Source organism: Citrus sinensis, chromosome 3, assembly GCF_022201045.2.
Source record: "Citrus sinensis cultivar Valencia sweet orange chromosome 3, DVS_A1.0, whole genome shotgun sequence".
Lineage (NCBI taxonomy): Eukaryota > Viridiplantae > Streptophyta > Magnoliopsida > Sapindales > Rutaceae > Citrus > Citrus sinensis.
Genome location: NC_068558.1, coordinates 36,688,190 through 36,709,163, shown reverse-complemented (window position 1 = coordinate 36,709,163; position 20,974 = coordinate 36,688,190). Strand labels below are relative to the sequence as shown.

General features: G+C 34.1%; 3 protein-coding genes across 4 annotated transcripts; 2 read left to right on the top strand and 1 right to left on the bottom strand.

Annotated features, from left to right (window-relative positions):
* Positions 1–3,620: 3,620 nt before the first annotated feature.
* Positions 3,621–7,999, bottom strand: LOC102609865 (protein GAMETE CELL DEFECTIVE 1, mitochondrial). Its single transcript, XM_006478763.4, has 4 exons — positions 7,831–7,999; positions 6,602–7,417; positions 5,050–5,239; positions 3,621–4,207 (listed from the first exon to the last, which is right to left on the bottom strand). The coding sequence occupies exons 2-4, from the start codon at positions 7,345–7,347 to the stop codon at positions 3,989–3,991; spliced, it is 1,155 nt and encodes a 384-aa protein (XP_006478826.2). The 5' UTR covers positions 7,348–7,417; positions 7,831–7,999; the 3' UTR covers positions 3,621–3,988.
* A 957-nt stretch (positions 8,000–8,956) lies between these two features.
* On the top strand, positions 8,957–14,538 carry LOC102609199 (uncharacterized GPI-anchored protein At1g61900). 2 transcript variants are annotated; one of them, XM_006478760.4, is made up of 8 exons: positions 8,957–9,162; positions 10,192–10,314; positions 10,455–11,309; positions 12,242–12,487; positions 12,603–12,617; positions 13,491–13,631; positions 13,751–13,798; positions 14,289–14,538. In XM_006478760.4, the coding sequence occupies exons 2-8, from the start codon at positions 10,281–10,283 to the stop codon at positions 14,360–14,362; spliced, it is 1,413 nt and encodes a 470-aa protein (XP_006478823.2). In that variant the 5' UTR covers positions 8,957–9,162; positions 10,192–10,280; the 3' UTR covers positions 14,363–14,538. The 2 variants fall into 2 exon arrangements, with proteins under 2 accessions (XP_006478823.2, XP_052294391.1); XM_052438431.1 differs by lacking the exon at positions 8,957–9,162 and adding an exon at positions 9,503–9,701.
* Positions 14,539–17,894: 3,356 nt separating this feature from the next.
* LOC112498172 (uncharacterized) lies at positions 17,895–19,746 on the top strand. Its single transcript, XM_025098147.2, has one exon. It carries the CDS (start codon positions 18,190–18,192, stop codon positions 18,844–18,846), a length of 657 nt encoding a protein of 218 aa, XP_024953915.2. The 5' UTR covers positions 17,895–18,189; the 3' UTR covers positions 18,847–19,746.
* Positions 19,747–20,974: the final 1,228 nt, after the last annotated feature.

Sequence of the window (20,974 nt, the reverse complement as noted above, 5' to 3'; positions counted from 1 at the left end):
TATTTGAGGTCGGGGAAACGGAAGTCCCTCGAAATTACAGCACTCGTGATCCCTGGTGAGAGGGTAGATTCGTTATCTAACATTATTCTCCAACCTGGCACTCTATTACGCCCCTGCATATTGTCTATGATCTGTGTTAATCTTCACACTTCTCCCTCCAACTTCATGGCTCGACCAGAATCACATGCAGCAACCTGGTCTCGCTCTTGCTCGACATCATGTAAGTGCTTTCAGAGCTCCCTTTCTTCGGCGTTTACCGCTCTGTCATTATTACCCGTATTTTGCCTACCCTGAGGTTGATCTTCTACTTCATGACTTCCCCCCTTAAGGATTGGTCACCGGCACCATCACCAAACTTTCCGATAGTTCTACCTCTCATCGGGGCGGTCTCTTCGTCGTGGCTCCTCCTGTTAACAAGCCTTGGTGTAATTTCATCGCTTCTCATTCCTTCTACGTGAATTCCTCTCTGCTCATTTCTTAGCTCGTGCAAGATGGTTGTTAAAGTCTCTATTTGTTTCTCCATCTTCTCCATCTGTTCATGCATTGCCCTCTCTCGTGCTTGATTTGCTATCTCCCTTAGTGTCACAGACTCACTTAGCCCTGGCTCCCCCCCGTGAGCACTACACCCCCTACGTCCATAATCACCCCCTTTCTCCTTCCCTTTCTTCTTTCCATTGACGGCAGCTTTTTGTTCAACTCCCCACAAACAGCCCCAAAATGTTGATACAAGATTTTGGGTCTGCTCGATCGCGACCAGAATCTCTCCTCAACACTTGAATTTGTAGTTGGTCGGGGATAACTTCACGCTACTCCTTTTTAACGAGCAAGAATTTAAGGCTCGCTGCTTCTCCTCTGTGAAATCCTCCACGCAAAAAAATAAGTCAGAGAACGCCGAGAGTTTTTCCGACGTAAACCCTTCGACCCTCAAGTTAGCAATCTGGGTTTACTTTGGAAAAACTTTGCCACTAGTCTCGTATCTTTTTTACTGTAATATTTGTCCCTTAAATTCCCAAGAATTCTCCTTACCAAGAACCTAGAGAAAGGATTAAAATTCATTTTCTTCGTAATCTGTTTAATCTATAAAAAAATCCAACCCTTTTACCTTCTTTGGAGGCCCCTTTTATAGCCCTCTTGAGAATTTGGTCTCCACGACCCACGTTCACCACTTTACCTAGTCTCCGGTCATGGATGCTCAAGCATTGTGATTGTGGCTGAGTGGACCTCATGCCCGGACTCTCGGAAAGTAGCACAAGTTCTGACAATTGCCATTGACTGGGTCTTCCGGCCTTGGCCCCAGCAAAAGATATCCTCGGTGTCTAGCAGAAAACTCATGCTCATACCTTGGCCCCAGCAAAGGATCTCCTTAGTGTCAAACAGAAGACTCCTGCTCGTGGACACTATATTGCTCCTCGCTGGCGAGAAGGAAATCCTTGTTCGAGTGCAACTGGCCGCATCATTATATACCCCAAACATTATGCAAGCGTAATATATTCATTCTAACTCCAAGTTACGTGTAAGTGACTGCCAATAAAAGTTTCTAAAGAAAAAATAAAAGGACCTAATGTAATTTACAAAATCTGGTAATTTTTACAATGCATTAATCATTGTCAAATTAGCTAAACTGAAAATTTTCCAAGTCCAAATAGAAAATAATAATAATAATAACAAGGGTTCCAAAATATAGATACTAGCAAGAAGTATAAGAGGAAAGTAATTCTACCATTAGAGGTTGAAAGGATTGGGTCGTATATCTATTACTCTCTCGGGCCATTTTATAGTTCTATTTCCTTTCTTGTTTCACTAGTTACGTGTTTACTTTCCGTATTAGGGGATTAGAATCCGGAATCAGATTCATTGACGACGTTTACTTCACAAAATAGAGAAAAAAATTAGAATAAAAATCATGGGACCCACCCGAATTTTGAAATGGGGAATGGGAGATTGATTCCCAATCAATCTCCCATTTCCATAATTAACCATTTTGTCCCCTATAAAATTAAAAATACCCATTTTGTTCTCAATTAAAAATTATTATGATTAATTAATATATTAATTAATTTATATATTTTAAATTTTTTATTATTATTACTACTATGATGATGATGATGATGATGATGATGATGATGATGATGATAGTAATTAATATGTTATTATAATTGATTAATATAATTATTCTAATTATTAATATATTTTTAATTTTTTTATTACTATTGTTATTAGTGGTAAAAATAATAATTATTAATTAATATACTAATGTCAATTATTACTACTATTATTAAATAATTAATTAATATAATTATTCTAATTAATTAATATATTAATATATTACTATTAATAATTATTAGTAATAATAAATTTTAATAAATAATTACAATAATTAAAATAAAAAATAATAATTATTGACAATAGTTCATTAAACACATTTTAATAATTTGTTATAATCTAACTCATTCCGATTTTAATTTCAAGACAAAGATAACACATTAATGGCAATCCAATTCATTCCAATTCATATTCTTACAGTTTAAATAAATAATTTATTCTTCCCCATTCCATTTTCTTGAAGAGTTGGACGCAATTGAGAGTGATCATCTTGTAATATCTCTAGAGTCTTTCTTTGATGTCGAAAATGGCATACCAATCAATCTCTCCGGTAGGTGTCTTCCGTTTTGCGTTACGTTTCCAGGTACCGGTCGAGCGATGGCTAAAACAGATCGACGCTCTTGGCAGAGATTGCCCACTTGCATGCAACTGTGTAGTGTGTAATTGCGATTTTTATACTCTTCTTCCGTAGTTTCTATCATTATTTCAGTCATGATGATGATAAAAAGAGAACCAACAAAGAAGAAACCCAAAAAAAACAAAAACAAAAACAAAAAAAAACTAAGAAACAAAACAGCACTATAATATCTTTTAATTTTTCCCTTGATAAGCAAGGAATCCTATTTGCATAAGGTGTAATGAAAACGCGGGAAACTAACGGGCAGTTATTTAATATATATATATATATTTCTTTATATTCTCTGTACTTTCCCTAACAACAGTCAACATAAATTCTTATGTCGATCACTCGATTGTAAGGGCTCTAAGAATATGGAAAATCCACCAAGATAATATTTTATTTATTTAATTATTTATCCTTAATTAAATTATATTTCTTATCATGATATCTTACCAAACATAACGTGAAAATTATTGACTCTCTTCAGTAACCTTACATTTTATAAGTTTATTTAATTATTAATCTTGAATTAAATTACATTTCTTATAATTTTATCTCATAAAATATACTGATAAAAATTATTGAGTTTCTTCAATGACTTCATATTTTATATAAGTTAGTGAATATTTATTTCTATCAAAGTATTTTATATAAACTAGTGAGTACCCATTTCTATCAAAATATTCAAATGGAAAGTCAAACAACCAATAAAGCATGGAAGATATTCTAGTGAGCATCACTAACCACTATATGGTGAATGTCTTGAAAATGTGATGAAATTTTATAACTCCCTATAAATAGCGTTAAAGCTGTGAATTAATCAGATAACACCACATGACATTGTGGCTTATCATAAGATGAGCTCTGTCGCCCGCTAGATCATTATCAAGCATAATCATAAATAAACTTACTTTGTGTATTCAAGATACAAAATACTGTAATATATTTATCCACGTAAATAGAATAATTATTGAATTAAATTTGTTCTCTAACTGGATCATTGAAATCCCTTATAAAGAGAATTATTCTTCCAGAATAGGTAAAAACTAAGCATGATACAAAATTGCAAATTCAATCCAACAAGGAAATAAGGACAGAGCAGGCACGGTAGGCAAAAAGGCTCATTTCCCCAAGATTCAGACTAATTCAATGGGCTTGTGGCCTTGCATTAACTCGAGCAGAAAATGGAAATGAACTACAATGTTGTTTCTGGAAGATGACTGCATGAAGAGCTACAACAAAGTTTTGATTCTTCCTTCAAATGCATCAAGGGAATATCTTGCGTCGATGACGAGGTGTCTCTCGTTTCACGTACATTTTTTCCATTTCATCCAATTGCCGGCTGGAACCATCTGGCATGCTAACAAACTTCCAGCCGCCACCCTTTCCACGCTTGCCTCGTGGTCCGAGTTTCTCCACTGTGAACTTCCAACCGTCATTAGGACGACGCCTACTATACCTGTGGCATTGCACCTTACCTGCCATCTGTGGAAAGAAAACCACATCATTGATATGATACAACAGAGGGACAAAATATGCATTTATACAAAACTGAACAGTTGATCAGCTCCATATTGAGCCGAGAAAAGATAAAGAAGATAACAGTCCCATGCATAGCCAACAATTAAAAAACTTCAATTCCAATTTCTAGTTTTGAGAAGTCATTTATGATGCTTCCCAAACTCCTTTCTTCCACTAGAAACAATTCCCCCAATCATCCTGAATAAACCATTTCCCTTCAGCCTTCTCAAATTATTCTGAATTTGTTTATATCCACCACCTAATTTTCAGTTCCTAGTCACCGGATATCTGATTATTTGAGTCACTTGATGAATCAGAGGCAGGGCAGAAGAATATTTTCAAGCAAATCAGCAAAAGAATGAAAACTATCAGTCTCAACCAGTTCAACATGAGATGTAACACTAAAATTTAGTCATATAATTTGTTGACATATCCATCTGCAAATCACCCATAAATAATAGAATAAACAGGGAACCATTTCACTCCAGTCTCAGCTCGTCCATCCAATTCCTATACATTTTCTGCCCATAAAAACTCTTTCTTGAATACAAAGTAAAATTCACCCAAAAGTACATGCAAACATGTGTGAGAGAACACCAACAAGATAGCCCTGACAAAAGCAGTAACCGCAACAATAACCACAGGAAGGATACTAAAAAATATAAATCCCAACACAAATGATTAATGCAAAAATATCCTAACAAAAAATTAGCATTATAGATTATTGGAATCAAAAGAAAACATCATCAATGCTAATTATCACTTCCCCTTTCAGAAACCAAAGGCAGAGAGGACTTAATACTTACTTTCATTTTGTTGAAATTCATCCTCTGAACAAATTCTTGATAAAGCATTTCATCCTCTTTCTTTGAGATCTCATAATGAACTTCATCCAGATCTTTGATAGTACCATCCCAACCTTCAGGCATAACCTTGAAGTCCGGTTTGTATGGAAGGGATGCCACGTGAAATTCTCGGTCATGGGAATTAAAGAATCTGCATAAAAAAAGATTTAAGATACTATGGGAAATATAAGGTTGATCCTTAGAGACAAGTAAGCTAATGCCAGTTTCTCAGTGTTGGGTTAAAATTTAATCCAGAAAGATCTCCTTTACATTTTACAATTGCAACACCTAAACATAAGTTTATGCATCTACATCTGCTTTTTTGTAAACACATATGTACAAGAAATGCAATCACATACACAGATGTAGGTCAGCGCATCAATAACTTTATGTACTATTTATGTAAACATATGAATACAAGAGCACATCCACATAAACAGATGTTTGCCATAGTGTACAGGCACAATGGCAGTTTGATACTTTAAGATTGGCATTTCCATGCAAAAACTCTATACTACAATTTTTTGCATGTCACCTATAACATAGACACCAAAACCCTATCACCATATGAACACAATATTCAACAAGTTCTCAGAAATCAAAATGAATTTAATCAACTACCACCAACACAACTTACAACATATTGATCACTCAGTACCTATATTTTCTATTATCTTGATCACTAGCACTCCCCATTCACCCTTCACAAACCACTAAGCCAAGGTTATAAATCCATTTAGTTAGGCACTATGAACTCTTAATATTGAACATGGATCATCACCACACTCTGTTTTAGAAAAGGCAGGCAATATATGAAATACATACATACAAATAATATAAGAGATTGAACTTAAAGTGGGCTTATGATTGAAAAATATATATATATATCAAACAGAAGTTCTATAACATTAAGCAGACATTCATGACCAGTAACAAGAATTAATATAAGATCTTCGACCACTTGTCCTGCCACAGGAGATATTATAGGAGTCCCATTTCAGTTTGAAATGACAGATGAAACAGCTATATACCTATTATGAGAGTTGTCTTTTGTCCATGGAACAGGAAAAAAATAAAAATAAAAATTCCCCATTTAGAAGAGATAACCCATAAAAAAAAAAGAGAATAAAAAACAATTTATATTGTGGACCCTTATAAGAGCTAGCCAGGACAATCATGATTCAAATACATAACAGAAATAATCATGAACTACATTCACAAACATATAACTCACACATAACAGTACAATTTTCCATATATACATGGGTTGGTTCCTCTATCCGACTGGGAAATGTCAGTAGAATTATAGTAGAAGAAACTACTTCTGAAACAAATGTGATCCAATATTAATAGTAAATTCCTAGCCATGATCCAACAAGCAATAGCTCAAGAAACATGCTCTGCTCAATGTATGTGTAGGATAATCACATACCAAAATAAGTTTCAAGACCATAGTAGAATAATATAACACTTAGCTATTAAAAATAAACAAAGATCAGTTGTAAAATCTCACTCTGGACAGGTATCAAGAAGGAGCTCAACAGAGTCATCCAATGGATGGCCAAGCTTTTTCTCCTCTTCCTCCTCAAGCTCCTTAAGCCACAGAATTGCATGCACCCTCTGCCTCATAATCCTATAATCTTTAGCAAGCCTCTCCACTGTATAAACCTCAGGATTCTGCTTGTGAAGACAATACATCTCCGCCTTCTCTGAGTCCTTGAGATAAGATCCTCGTGCACCAGGCTCCCGTACTTGCTTCAACAACGTGCATATTTCACGCATCCTATCACCCCATCCATCGACAAAAGCCTTGCTCTTACGGTTTTCCATCTCCAGTTCCTTTATCTTATCTTCAATTTCCTGCATATTAGCCACTAACGAAGCTTTATAATATGTATCTTCTCCACTATCACTAGAAGCAGTTCGATGTCCCACAGCCTCTCCATCAAAATGCTCCTTGGTCATTCCAGTTGACCACAATGAACTTGAGTCCCAACCCAAATCATCAGAATCATTACGGACAAACGATCCACCCCAGTCATTACTCCCTTCAGTTCTAGCACCATTGCCACCACCAGATTTCGCTGAAAATGCTCGGGAGCCAGTAAGCCAGTTAATCTCTAATCCAGTCTTTGATGCAATTATCGTGTCATTTCCAAAGGAGGGTCTGGTTTTTTCCTTTAAAACTCTTGTTGCACTAGTGGCGGCACTAAGGGAAGTAGATGACAGGCGAGATAATATACGACTAAGATTTTGCATATTTGCAGTACTATCCACAGATGCAAAATCAATCTCTTTCTACAATGCCACAGTACAAGCACAAAAATTCCTGAAACCAAAATAATTTCACTTTTAGCAACTACAACTCATGTCTCATGTCTCATGTCACTCCTTAAATCAATCTGTTCATTCAACCGGGTTTCATTAATTTTCTCGGAAATAAACAGAACAAAAAATATGTGACCCGAAGATGCATAAAATTTGTATGTCTCTTGTTAGCACTGATGGCCAAAAAAACCCAAACTGAAATAAATAGAAATAATTTAAAAAGCCCTAACAATCCTCTAATCAAAGGAAACAACCCATTACTTGAAGCTAATTTTAAAACACAATATATATATGTATATATAGATAAGACTTAGTGTAGTTCGATTCTGGCGTCTAATTAAATGAAAGAGAAAACACAAGAAATATGGAAATGTTTTCATTTGAATACAATAATGAACTCAAAATCTTACAAACCTGAACAAAGCGTGGTTCACTTGATTCGGTTCAGCTGAAAACAGCCACTCGTATCATTTCATAGGGATTCTAAATCAAGGAGAAGAGCTTTGGGTTATGAAAAGAGAGCAGGGTTTCGGTGGCTAGGCCAAAACCCCAGACGGAAACCCAACAACTGAAGCGACGTCGTTTTCGCAGGCCAAAAGCAACATCCTATTTTTTTTTTCACTGGGTGAATAACTAGGGGTAAGTGCAATGATGTCTCGTGATTTAACCCGAAAATATAGATAAAGCCACTAGTTTTAACTTTAAACATATGAGTTTTAGTAAATTTTGGGAGAGATCTACAATAATTCCTAAAATTATGAAGAATAAGAATGAAAATTTATAAAATATAGTTCAAAGTTTTCGATATACAAATTTTTTAAATTATGGAGTTATGTAGATAAATTTCAAAGTTCGAAGTACAAGAAATAGTTCAATTGCAAATCTAATTTTTTTTAATGGAATCTTAGTCAAAAAATTCTTTTACTCTTACTCTTTGATTATTTACCTACCGAAAAGTATTTTTGACTCTTAAAAAAAGTAAATATTCATACATATATCTTTGAAAAAAGTTTACAATAAAGTCACAAAGAAAAAAGGATTAAGTATGAAACCGGTGAAATTGTGAATGAAGAATAATAATGATGATAACACATGTTTATAAATGTAAATAGACAAAAAAATAATAATTTTTTTTTCTTTCAGTTAAGAATTATAGGTAGATTAATCTCATAACACACTTAAATGACACATACTGTACCTTAAGTCATTCTTACAAAATTTCATGCACCACATTCTAATTTGATCTATTATCTTTGTAAATTTGTAACTTTTTAAATTTCACTTTCTGAATTTTTTATATTAAATCATTTAACAGATTATCATTTTCATAGCACGCAAGGCATTAAATCCAACTCCCGCAATTTTAGATGAAATACAGTGAAGTTTTCCGTAATTTGTCTAATCATAAGGGATATTGGGAGCGGACCCAAAAAGCAAACGGGCCATCCACCCAAAACAAGTAAAAGGAAGAAGAACCAAATCCGGAAGATTCCGGGTCAAGTCTACAAAAGGTAAAGTTAATAGTATTCCTCCTTTCTTCACTTTATCCACCACGCCTTTATAACATCACCATAACACACTTTCACTCACTGAGCTGCAGCTCCCAAATTAGGGTTTCTGATCATTCATCATCCTCCGATCGACCCCTAAAAGGAGGCGGTTATGTGCATCTGAGCTTCAGAGCTTGAAATTTCACTCTATCTTTGTGAAACGTGGAAGGTTATATGGGTGCAATATCATCTTTGGGTATATTCTATTTTGTTTTTTGTTTTTTTTTTTATTCTGTTTTTCTTGGTGGGTGAGAAAAAGTGGGAAAATGAAGGAAATTTTAAATTTTTTGAGGTAAAGGATAAATTTTTTAGGGTATTTTGCTTGATTGTGTTCAGTTGAGTTTGGTGTTTTGGTCTTGATTTACTTCAGGAAATGTTTATTTACTTGTTTGGTAGCCGAGAGATTGTGGGAAAATGAAGAGAAAGTTGTAGCTTTGAGTGTTAAACTAGCGATTTTGGGGAAAATTTTGCTTGATTCAACTCAATTTGATTATTTGGCTTAGTTGAGTTAGCTATTTTATTCCCACTTCTTGTAGGAAAAATGTTTCTGTACTAGATGGGTAGCTGAGAAATAGTGTGAAAATGAGGAGAAAATATTATTATTACGGAAATTTTCTGCTTTGTTGAGATATTATGCTTCACTAAAGAAGCTAAAGTAAAGATCAGTCATTTCCTTATCCACCGCCTGACCATGTGACATCAATATCTACAAGATGGTTCACTAAATCCGTTAAGGTCAGCTTGAGTTGCCATAAAATCTGCTTTTTCCCTTGATTGGTTTTCGCAAGAGTGATTAGATTTGAAACTATTCTGAGATCAGAGGTTCTATTGATTTCATCTCAGTGATCTATTGTATCTTGTGGTATATTTTGTGCGTGTTTTTGTAATTGAAAACACGAGTTTTAGTTTCTCATGGTGTAGGTTGGCTCTGAATATTTTATGAAATGATCCAGAGAATGATTTCTTTTCACCCTTGTATAGCTTCCTTGTTAATATCAACTTGATAGATCTTGGGGTTGTTTGTCTGCAAAGCTCAGGGCATAAAATTCTGTATAGTTTGATAAAGCTGTGAGGGCAGCAGCTACTTTGATATGTCTTGTTTATTTTAGATTCTTTAACTTGAAGATTTTTTTTGTCTCAATTGTTTGCCTTATTATTCATTGTTTTCCTATATTGTAGTTATGTTTTCCTTTGACATTAGTCCTAATCCTTGAAGATGTTACAGGTGTTGCTGTGAACGAATATTGCACAGATAATCAACTACGGTAGGATTATCTTTTGTAAACTAAATGGTGCCAGAGGGCTAGTGGGGCTATGGACTGTTTTCAGACTGTTAGTCAGCTAAAGGGTAAGATATTAGAAGTTTTTTATTTAGTTGCCATCTGTTGGTTGTGGTTATTTATTGTCTTTTATAGTCTTTGCATTACTTTTATAACACAGTGGATTACATTGGTGAATGCTGATTGAATGTCTTGTATCTGATTGTAGGTTCCATGTGCCATGCATTTTTGTTATTCATCGCCTGGTTGTTTAGTTTCCAAGATGTAGTGGCACTACATAATGTGCTTGGGCCTAGTCATGTTTCATCCACTTCTGAGCTTGCCAATCCACCTACTACTGGGCTTTTTGAACCTATAGAAATATCCCCAGCTGTAATTCCACCTTACCCGTATGCTGGCGAACCATTGCCTCCAATGTATCCAACTTTTCCTACAACATACGAACCAAATTTAACTGGGAGATGCCCGGTAAATTTCTCTGCCATGTCAAGCATCATGCAAAAAACAGCATCGGATTGTTCCCAACCTTTGGCCCCACTTGTAGGAAACGTAATATGTTGTCCACAGCTTGGTAGTTTACTCCACATATTCCAAGGTTTCTACAGTATGAAATCTGATAAGTTGGTATTGCAAAACACAGTTGCTAATGATTGTTTTTCAGATATCATTAGCATATTAGCTAGCACAGGGGCGAACCATACAATTCCTACACTTTGCTCGGTAACATCATTGAATCTCACGGGTGGGTCTTGTCCAGTGAAGGATGTTGTTAGCTTTGAGAAAATAGTAAACACGAGCAAATTACTTGATGCCTGCAGCACTGTTGATCCCCTTAAAGAGTGTTGCAGACCAATTTGCCAACCTGCAATCATGGAGGCTGCTCTTCAGATTTCAGGAACTCAAATGACATTTACTGAGAATAAAAATTTTGTCGGAGGCTCAGATCAAGTTGATGCACTTAATGATTGTAAAGGGGTTGCTTACTCGTATCTTTCCAGTAAATTGTCAGCAGAAGCCGCCAATAGTGCATTTCGAATATTATCTGCCTGCAAAGTTAACAAGGGTACAGTGCTTAATTATCTTGCATGCTTTTTGCTTGTTTAATTATCTTGCATGCTTTTTGCCAAATGTAGTATTGATATTGAATTATTGAAGTTACTTGTTGCATCTAATTTTTTCTTCTTCATTAAGTTGCCTCTATTAGCAAATAATTTGGTTCATGCCAAATAATTTAATTTAGAAATGTAGTGAACGTATATTGCCTTACATACTTGGGCTTCTGTTCGCTCTTTACTCTCCCTACTTGGGTCTTGACATCTTCATTTTCCAGCTTGATGTTGAGATCCACTTTTATTGCCAATGTCATGTCATAAACATCTTTCTAAAAGATCACAATTTTAGGTTTCATTCTTTTTGCATTATTATGATGTCAACATTTGTTGGTGGTTGGTTTTGTTAGCCATGGGTTTCAAAAAATTGGTAGCCATGCCTAAAGCTTGTTTAAGTGTCTTCATTTCCATGATGTAATGATTTGCAAATTGAAACAAAGCTGAATGAGGTGTTCTCTACAAATAGTTAAGCAAATATCAGGCGAAGTAAAAGTTAAATTCTGCTGGACATGATCTTAGATGTCTTTCATCTGTTTTTATGATTAAAAGATGCATGATAGTCATTTTTGCTAGTCATTTTTGCTTTCATGTGATGTAATATATTAATTTATCACAACTAAAGCAAGGCATATAATTTTAGTTGTCAGGTCTACGAACACAGTGGATGGTAAATGCATCTAATCATGAATATAATTGGGTTTCCAATATCAGCCAAGAACTAGCTATGTTAACACCAAAGTTCCATGCTGGGAAATAATAAAATGCTTGCGTGTCAGTCAATTGTGCTATCACATTGTCTTTTGTGTGAGATGGGTTTGCTAGTTACTGTGAACTATTTGTTTATCTCAATTATTATGCTTATGTTGAAGCAAATATTGTGGTGCAGTTTGCCCTTTGGATTTTAAGCAGCCCTCGGAAGTAATTGAAGCATGCCGTAACGTTGCTGCTCCCAGTCCTTCATGCTGTAGCTCATTGAATGCCTACATTGCTGGTGTACAGAAGCAAATGCTAATTACAAATAAACAAGCTATAATCTGTGCTGCGGTGTTTGGGTCTATGTTGCGAAAAGAAGGGGTCATGACGAATATCTATGAGCTTTGTGATGTTGACTTGAAAGACTTTAGCATCCAAGGTAAAATATTCATGTAAAGGTGTTGTTCATTAATTTTTCTCTTGATTATTCTTTTAATTATCTAAGATGCTTTTTTCTCTCTGTTTTGTCAATATGTGACTGGATGGCGAAGCAGCTTATGGACAACAAGGTTTGTCCTTTTTCTCGTATCTCCCTTAGTTTTGTACTCTTAGCTTCAGGAAATGAATACTACAGTTGTAATTGGTGTTTCAGAATAGTAGGAAATATTTTTTTATGGAAACTAATATTTCTGTGCATTTCAAGGAAGCAGCATTTTATAATGGATATTTAATTAATGGATACTCCATAGAAAAATATCGAGGAAATTTTTTGACATTGGCTCCAGGTTTGAATTTAATATGTTTTTGAATTAGAGTAGAATTTTCTTTTTTAATTACAGGGTGAATTTAAACTCGAAACATTTTTTTATTATAACATATGTATACAATATAATACAAATTAGTTCTCAGAGCTACCTAGTTAGACTCATGTTATTAACGTGTCAATAGACTTCAAAAGACAACGAGTGTGATGCTGGCATGCTGCCATTACTAACATCTGAGATTAATTGATTTTAGTTAAGCATGAGATGATGATTATCCCATTTTTACTACCGAAGCAAATGGAGACTGAACACGTGCCTTGTATGTATGCAAACTTATTACTGGCCTACCCCATCATTTCATTTTTGTTCTAAGTACTGTAAAGCATTCCGATTTTGATTTGATTAACATGGATTTAAAGTTTGCTCTAGAGGATGAGGGTTGGTATTGCTTTCCTATATGCATTTTTGGATGGAAATAAATATAGTTGCTTTCTGTGCTCCTGGAGATGAAACTAGTATATTATTTTGTTTATAAATTTTTATTTTATTGTTGTACAAGTGTTCTGTATTTTTAAAATTGGCTGCTGGTTTACTTGTGCTATAATCCTCACTTAATTATCAATGATCTCCATTTTCCTATAAAATGAAAAAGTAAAATGTGGGTTTTTATGAATATAGGATGTCTTCTTCGAAGCTTACCGGCAGATGTGGTATTTGACAATATTACGGGTTACAGCTTCACGTGTGACTTGACAGATAACATTGCTGCTCCATGGCCTGCATCGTCCTCAGCATCATCTTTGTCTCTTTGTGCTCCTGGTAACTATCTGGAGAGGATGTTTTTCCCACTTAATTTTAACTTAGAAGTAGAGATTCTGTAGAAAAAATATTTGCTTGCTTTTACGTTGGAGACCTAATGCCAACTTCTAATCTTGCAGAGATGTCATTGCCTGCCTTACCAACATCAGAGACATTAAAGAATCCCGGTATATGCAATTGCCTCTGCTTTTTCTTATATGAGCTTTTTCTATTTTGTTTTCATAACTCATGGTAAACGAATCATTAAGTCTATCATAAAATAATGATGTATATAAAAGCATAAATTAAAGACTTTCTTACCTGATAAGCAAACTGTTTATAGGAGAAAAAAGAAATGCAATTTTGTTCAGAAGAGAATTACGCCCAACAAATTTATGTGCTGATTTAAAAAAAATAAAACCATAAATACAACCCAGGCATTGCAACACACGAGGAAATGTTGATCATGCTCCTGTCCAGTTAGAATTTAACCTGCTTCCCTGACAAGTTAAAACTAGTAATATACAATGAAATGCTAAGACATTATTCTGTTAGTGAAATTTTCTAGCCAGTTAAGAAACATTGTACTGACTGTTAACATAAGCTATTCACTTGGCGGATTCCTCTTTGTTCTTCTGGATGCCATGTATGACATCTTCGTGTAATTCTGTAATGCAGGTTGTCGCGGTTGCGTGTTGGAAGTGCTGGTTCCCATTTTTTCAATTTTTGCTGTCAGTGCACTATTGTACTGAAGAGTTTTAGTTGAGGGTTGAATCAGTTCGGAAAAGGGGGCTTTTGGTAATCTAGTGTTTGGGGAATTTGCATGTGTATTTTGTGTAAGCCTTCTTCATGTATAGCAGCAGATGTTTCCGCTTTTGTTTTTTATTCTTATTTTTCTTTATATTTTATCCAGCTTTTTGTTATCTCACTTTTTCCTTGAGTTTTTGGGTTTTGTTAAGCTGTTTGGAAGACTTGTGTTGTGTCTGCTGTTTCCAACTACCTTGGGTGTAAAAAAGTTACTATTTGAAGTTGCATGAAAACTTCTGAGATATGTTTATAGAGGCAGCCGTAGGCGCCCTTAACATGTCCTGGAGATGCTCGTTTGCTTTCAATCCAAACACAAAGAGGATTGGAAAAGCACTTTTGTTAGTGGTCCATTGACTGCTTTAAAGGTGAAGGCAAAAGGTATTCTTCAAGCAGAAAGTAAAAATTTATCATTTTGAACAAAAGAATGGAGTGGAAAGTACTTTTTTGGGTAAAGCTCTGGTAGAAAAGATCAAACTTTTTTCAGCTGAATGATGCTCATCAGAAAGATGAACTTTTGTAGCAGCAGTTTTTGGCACAAGTAATAATATTTGTCAAAATTTTTATACTAATTCGTGTAATGATTTACTGGCATCATTTGTCAAGTAGTCAAGTAGTCAAGTTTACTTATCAATGACACTTTATTTTATATCATTATATTACCGGTGAACGTGTTGCACATCACATACACTATTATACTTCATTTTACTTCTTAAACGTTTTAGTAAATTGTTGCTGAATGAATGTTCGTTTTATTGATTTTTCAATCAGGCTTATACCTGATAAAGATTTCAAAAATTATTGCACTAAACCACCACAAAATTTAGAAAAATTAATCACTAAACATCTTAGAATGTGTTAAAGATTTCAAAAATTACTGTCTGGCAAATTTTGCCATAGACTTTAAAGAGACAGCTGTGTGGGCCAATGAAATTCTTCAGGCCGTTTTGGATGTATTCACAAAGTTGAAGCAATGAAAGTGTTACTTTCCTTCTCAAAAAAAAAAAAAAAAAAATCTTAGAATGTGATTCTCAAATGATAGTTTATTTTGTTTTAGTCAAAATAAGAGTTCAATTAATTAAGTGCGTACGTTTGATTTGAGGGTGAGAAATGTGATTCTTGTAACAACAATGCTGTGATTATTTAGCTTGGATATACAGTTGGGATATTTAGTAATGTGTCATTAATTATTTTAAGTTATGTGTATGATGTTAATCGATTTTATTATTATTAATCAATTGATTCATTCTACTATCCCAATTAAGGAGTGATGATACAGCCACAAACTCTTGTACAAACTGATATGGCATTAATTAATTGGTTGAATGAAAATATAAAATAATAGAAATAAATCATGTGGACCGAGATATATTTAATTCAACCAATTTTATCATGTCACATCAGTTTGTACAAAATAAGTTTGTACAAGAGTTTGTGGTTGTATCATTACTCCTTAATTAAGTATCTAAAATGACCAATCATATTATTCTTTTTATAACTGTAATCATTTTTTTCCATTAATTTTATCCCTATACATTTCTACAAGAATATTTAATATGAACAAAGCTATAAGGTAATGAGAGAAAGAAAGCTTAAACAAGTTAATACCTTGCAACAAACATTTTGATCCATGGAAAATTGGCAATATAGAATTAGTAACTAATTGTTTTACAGTACAATTTCTTTTGTCCACCTTCAGAGTTAAGTTGTTGATTTTTCAAATTTTAAATGAATTGATTTTCCAAATTCTAAATAAAGAAAGAATAGCTATTGCACTACATTTTATTAAAATAATTAAAAAATATTAGTAATATAAAACTCGTCAAGTAGTATCTAATTTTTATAATCTCCTTAGTGATCTGGCATTTATTCATTAGATATTAGAATGAATTAATAAATGATTTTAATAAAAAAATTGCAAGCAATTAATGTTTTTACTTTTAGGAAGCATTTGAAGTTAAAGCTTAAATTAAAAAAAAAAACTATTTTTTTCTTTTACCAAAATAATCACATTTAGTTTCCTACATTTGGATTACGTCAATCCTACATAAATAGAAATTCCTTGTCCACAAAAAAAAAGGCTAAAATTTTTTTTTTCTTTAGCTTCTAAAAATTATCTTTCTTTCTTAGTTTTTGCTTCTATTTCTTGTTTTCTAGTTTATGTCAGTGGTAAACAATCATTCACGATAATTGAAATATACAAATAACTAAAAAACAAACAGCTGAAGAATAAGTTTTAAGTAACAATTTAAAAGCCAATCACGATGCCCATGATCACATATCCCTAATCGATGTCAAAATTATTTCTAAACCTGTAAGCAATTGTATTAGTTTCTTCCAATATTTCAAAATTATTGTAAAGACTTAATTGTAATTAATAGAAATTTCAAGAGTTGTACAACTTATTGTTAACAATAAAATCTATAAAAAAAGTGGCCAGAAGAAGTTTAGAAAAAATAATTTTTATATTTATACTATATGTTTAATGACATAAAAGCAATGAAATTTATGTGAGTGATAAAGTTTCCCACAAATTTTGTGATCGACAAGATGAAAATTAGCAATGTATGACTAAATATAATGTGTATAATACATTTTTCATTTTTTTTCGGTTCAAATAAGTTTCTCCAAAAACAATTTATAGTGACATTCAAAATTGAAAGCAATATTGTGAAGATGTAAACGCTAATAGCGACGGCTAATCAAGTTTATAACATAGAGTAAATATGAGATTAAAAATTGGAAGAAAGAAACAATTAATAGTTTGAGTCTTGTCATTGAGAAAAAACTGGTATTAGAACTTTAATTTCCCTTCTATTGTTAGGTAGGGATAGACAATTATATTAAAAAGAAAAGGCTTAAAGTCAAAATATTAAGACAAAAACTTAAATTAAAAGAAATATTATTTTTTGGGGTAATTTTTAGTGGAGTCCAAATTATTTGTAGGGAAAAATTATGAGACCAAAATTTTATACCATGGAATCAATTAAATACTTTCAAATTCTAATTCATCCTTTCAAATTCTAATTTATGTGATCCTAAATCCTTAATTTAATTTATCTAATGAAAGAGTTAACCATACTGAGGGTATTCTAGTAAAAAATAATTGAGCCACCTCCTTATTCTTTATTTTTTGATGATCAATTAGTATCTTTATATTCGTAAGAATGCATTCAGTACATTTGCTTCTCTATTAATGTAAAATTGAATTGTATGTATTGTTCTGAATAGTAATATTCATATGTATTAAGCTGAATTCACCATAGTTGCTACTTTCTTCTATTTTGATTGATTTATTTTTCCTTTTTAGTTTCTATATTTATATGTATTACGCGAAACTTGTTATAATAATTTTTTTCACCAAATTATATGTATAATTTTTTTAATGCAATACTTTCTGTTTAAAATTTAAGTTGAGTTTTTCATATCACCAATACTGTATATAGGGGTATAGTTGTCCTTTTAAGGTTAATATTTTGACCCTCTTTTAATTATAATTAAATTAAGGATTTGAGTGGCATAAATTTGTACTACAAAGGACTTAAATTGATTTAGTTTACAAATCCTCCGAACTCTTTACTAAAAATAATACGGACTCAGCTAAGAATTTCTTTTTCTTTTTAAAATAACTTACCGTTATTTTCTTCCCGCGGTTTCGTCTAGACTATTCCCTATACGAGCCGGATTCCTTGTGCGTCAAGGAATTTTCATAATCCAGTTTTGTTCCCTAGTTTACTCAGTTACTGAGAAGTATCTTTCTCGCTTCTCTTTCGCCATGACTGAAATAATGATCCAAACTGCGGAAGAAGAGTTTGCAAATCGCAGTTACACAGCGGCCTACAAGTGGGCAATCTCTGCCAAGATCGTCGACCCGTTTTACCCGTCGCTCGAACGGTACCTGGAAGCGTACAGGGTTCATTGGGCTGCCGCCAAGCGGAAGACAGCCACCGGAGAGATTGATTGGTATGCCGTCTTGGACATCAAGGAGAGACTCTGGAGATCTTACAAGATGATCACCCACACTTACGTCCAACTGGCCAAGAAAATCCACCCCGACGTTCTCTGCTCTGCCGCCGCTCCAGGAGCGTATAGCCTCATCACCACCGCCTGGGAGATTCTCAGCGAGCCCCAGTCCCGTCTTGCTTATCACGCACGTGCCGGTTTCCCTCCCCCCACGTGCTCCTCCCCCGAAGAAGAAGATGAACAAGTACGCGTACAGCCCAATTTTCGTATCAAGAAACCTGAACCTGACGTTGCTGTCGAGAAGGTGGTCAGTTGCGCCCCCAAACGACGTCGGGAGGAGCGGCCTGATCATATTTCCGTGACGAAGGTCGATTATCATTCTCCAAAACGACGTCGGGAGGAATGGCCGGGTATTGCAGTGACGAAGGTCCGTTATGCGTCCACACGACACCGTGTTGGTTGCCACTAGTACTAGACTCTGGAAGAGTTTCAAGTTTTCAAGAAAGGTGTTAACCCTAGTTTCTTATTTGGGTATTTCATGCTTTTCGCTTCTGGGTCTTTTGGGGAGAAGAAAATTTGAATTTATTAAGTAATCTTTCACGGTAATTTCGGCCTGCTGATTAGTTTGTGTAGATATGGCGTTTTGTTGCGGCTAATTTTTTTCAACTGTATTTAGTAGAAATCTAGGGTTTTATGTTAGTTTCTTTTTTTGTAACTGGTATTCAAATTTTGGAATTGAATACGCCAACTTCATATGTACACGATAGCTTATTAACTTCAAATTGATTGATTCGTTAGATTTCTCAATATTGCCGATTTGTATGGATCAGTTCAGTGTTGGACAAAATGACTGTCTCATGGAAAACAGAGGACTTGTTCTGTTTATACCTTATTTGCTCCAGCTAAAAGCTTTGCCTCCGTAAGATTTGTGCTGTTATCCTTTAATTTGAGAGACTCTTAAGCAAGTTATTCTGTTTTCCGTTCAACTAATGGGCACAACAAAACCAGAAGAATATAGAAACTGGCCTCTGGGTTTAAAAATATAATGGAAAAAAGGAGAAACCGTGAAATAAATTAAAAAACTCACAATCAAGGTTTAAGGGCATGATCCATTTCCTTCTTGCACAAGCTTCTAATCACCTGCTAAGCCAGTGGACTCATGATCATTTCTCTATTAAAGCTGATTTTATGGTCTAATTTTGAGTTAAAACTAGGGGTTCACTCCATTTGGATCAAGGTATCACAACTGTACATGTACTTAGAAAGTTGACAAGTGGTTATTTGGATAGATTATGTTCATGAGAACATAGCGTGGCTGAATCTCACAATAAGTACCGTAATGATTGCCTGCAAAAGATGAACAAGAAAACTGAGAAAAATGAGTACGATAGATAACTCCATGAGTGGATTCTTAACATTATTTCATAACATATTTTCCAGATCAATCTATTAGTAGTAGGAAAGAAAGGAAAAAGGAAATATAGCGATGAAGAAAGAGAATAAAATCTATAATGCTTTCAATTAGAATCTCAATGCATAAGTAGAGCATAGAAAGTCCGCTGTACAAGATGAGTATTTGAGTATGCATGGAACTAAAAAAGAACAGTTTCAGCCAGTCGTAAACAACAAAAATAATCAATGACTGTGTAAAACGATATTATATGCTGCTCATATGTAAGTTGAATGTGCTCATACCCACACACCGAACAGATATAGCTACCACAGATGATTTTGATACTCAAGCTAGTTATACATAAGAGTGGGTTAAGCAGATACTCAAGCAAAGTGAATTCATACAGAAATAATCAACATACGCCTGCAGAGCACTATAAGCTAATTGTAATATTATAATTAAAGTTTATATCTGTTTATAGTTCAACAACATTTTCCAACATAATATGGAAATCCTGCCAAATCTTGAGAGAAAAGCATATAAACACATTGAATATCGTAATTCAGCACATGAATAGAAACTCTGATTGACAGACTAAGCTTTGTAGTCGAATAATGGAACAATCAGTTACTAAACTTTGTGTGCAACAACAGAGTAAGGTAAATAGTTCATTTACTCACAACAATAAGAAGCTCAGCTTTGATCTGGATGAGTCTTATTATGCTGTCTACCTGCAATAAAATGAAACACATTATATACTTACATATGGTTGTTGAACTTAAAGTCTGCAAGTTTGTTGTTAATCTTTGTTGTTAGAAGGCATGATAAGTTCCCACTCTTGCTGACATGGCAATATGAGCTGGTCTTCTAGAAGCCAACTATTGTTCCAGTTTGGCAGATTTCTTTTCAGCTTCATAACAGATGTACATTTGAGCCTTACAGAGAGTATGATTAATAATGATTAAAATTATGATATGATCAAACATTCATGTAGCCACTATGGCCCTATTCTCCAATCTCAAACACTAGCAATCACCCAAAAAAAATATATATATATATTTGAAGCAAAGAACTTTTTCGTACTTACCCAGCAATATCATCTTCTTTTCCATACTTACCCAGTAATATCATCCCTCCAAGACCTACTACCATCCCTACAATGATTAAAATTGTTATCATGCAGTCATATGAAGATCCTCTTTCG

Excerpts from the sequence above, each read along its gene's own strand:
- LOC102609865 (XM_006478763.4), bottom strand. The coding sequence starts at position 7,347 with ATGCAAAATCTTAGTCGTATATTATCTCGCCTGTCATCTACTTCCCTT. Across the intron at positions 5,240-6,601 it reads CTTCTTGATACCTGTCCAGA|ATTCTTTAATTCCCATGACC; the intron begins GTGAGATTTTAC and ends TTTTTTATGCAG. Across the intron at positions 4,208-5,049 it reads TGAATTTCAACAAAATGAAA|ATGGCAGGTAAGGTGCAATG; the intron begins GTAAGTATTAAG and ends TTCTTTCCACAG.
- LOC102609199 (XM_006478760.4), top strand. The coding sequence starts at position 10,281 with ATGGACTGTTTTCAGACTGTTAGTCAGCTAAAGG. Across the intron at positions 10,315-10,454 it reads GACTGTTAGTCAGCTAAAGG|GTTCCATGTGCCATGCATTT; the intron begins GTAAGATATTAG and ends ATCTGATTGTAG. Across the intron at positions 13,632-13,750 it reads TTTGTCTCTTTGTGCTCCTG|AGATGTCATTGCCTGCCTTA; the intron begins GTAACTATCTGG and ends CTAATCTTGCAG.
- LOC112498172 (XM_025098147.2), top strand. The coding sequence starts at position 18,190 with ATGACTGAAATAATGATCCAAACTGCGGAAGAAGAGTTTGCAAATCGC.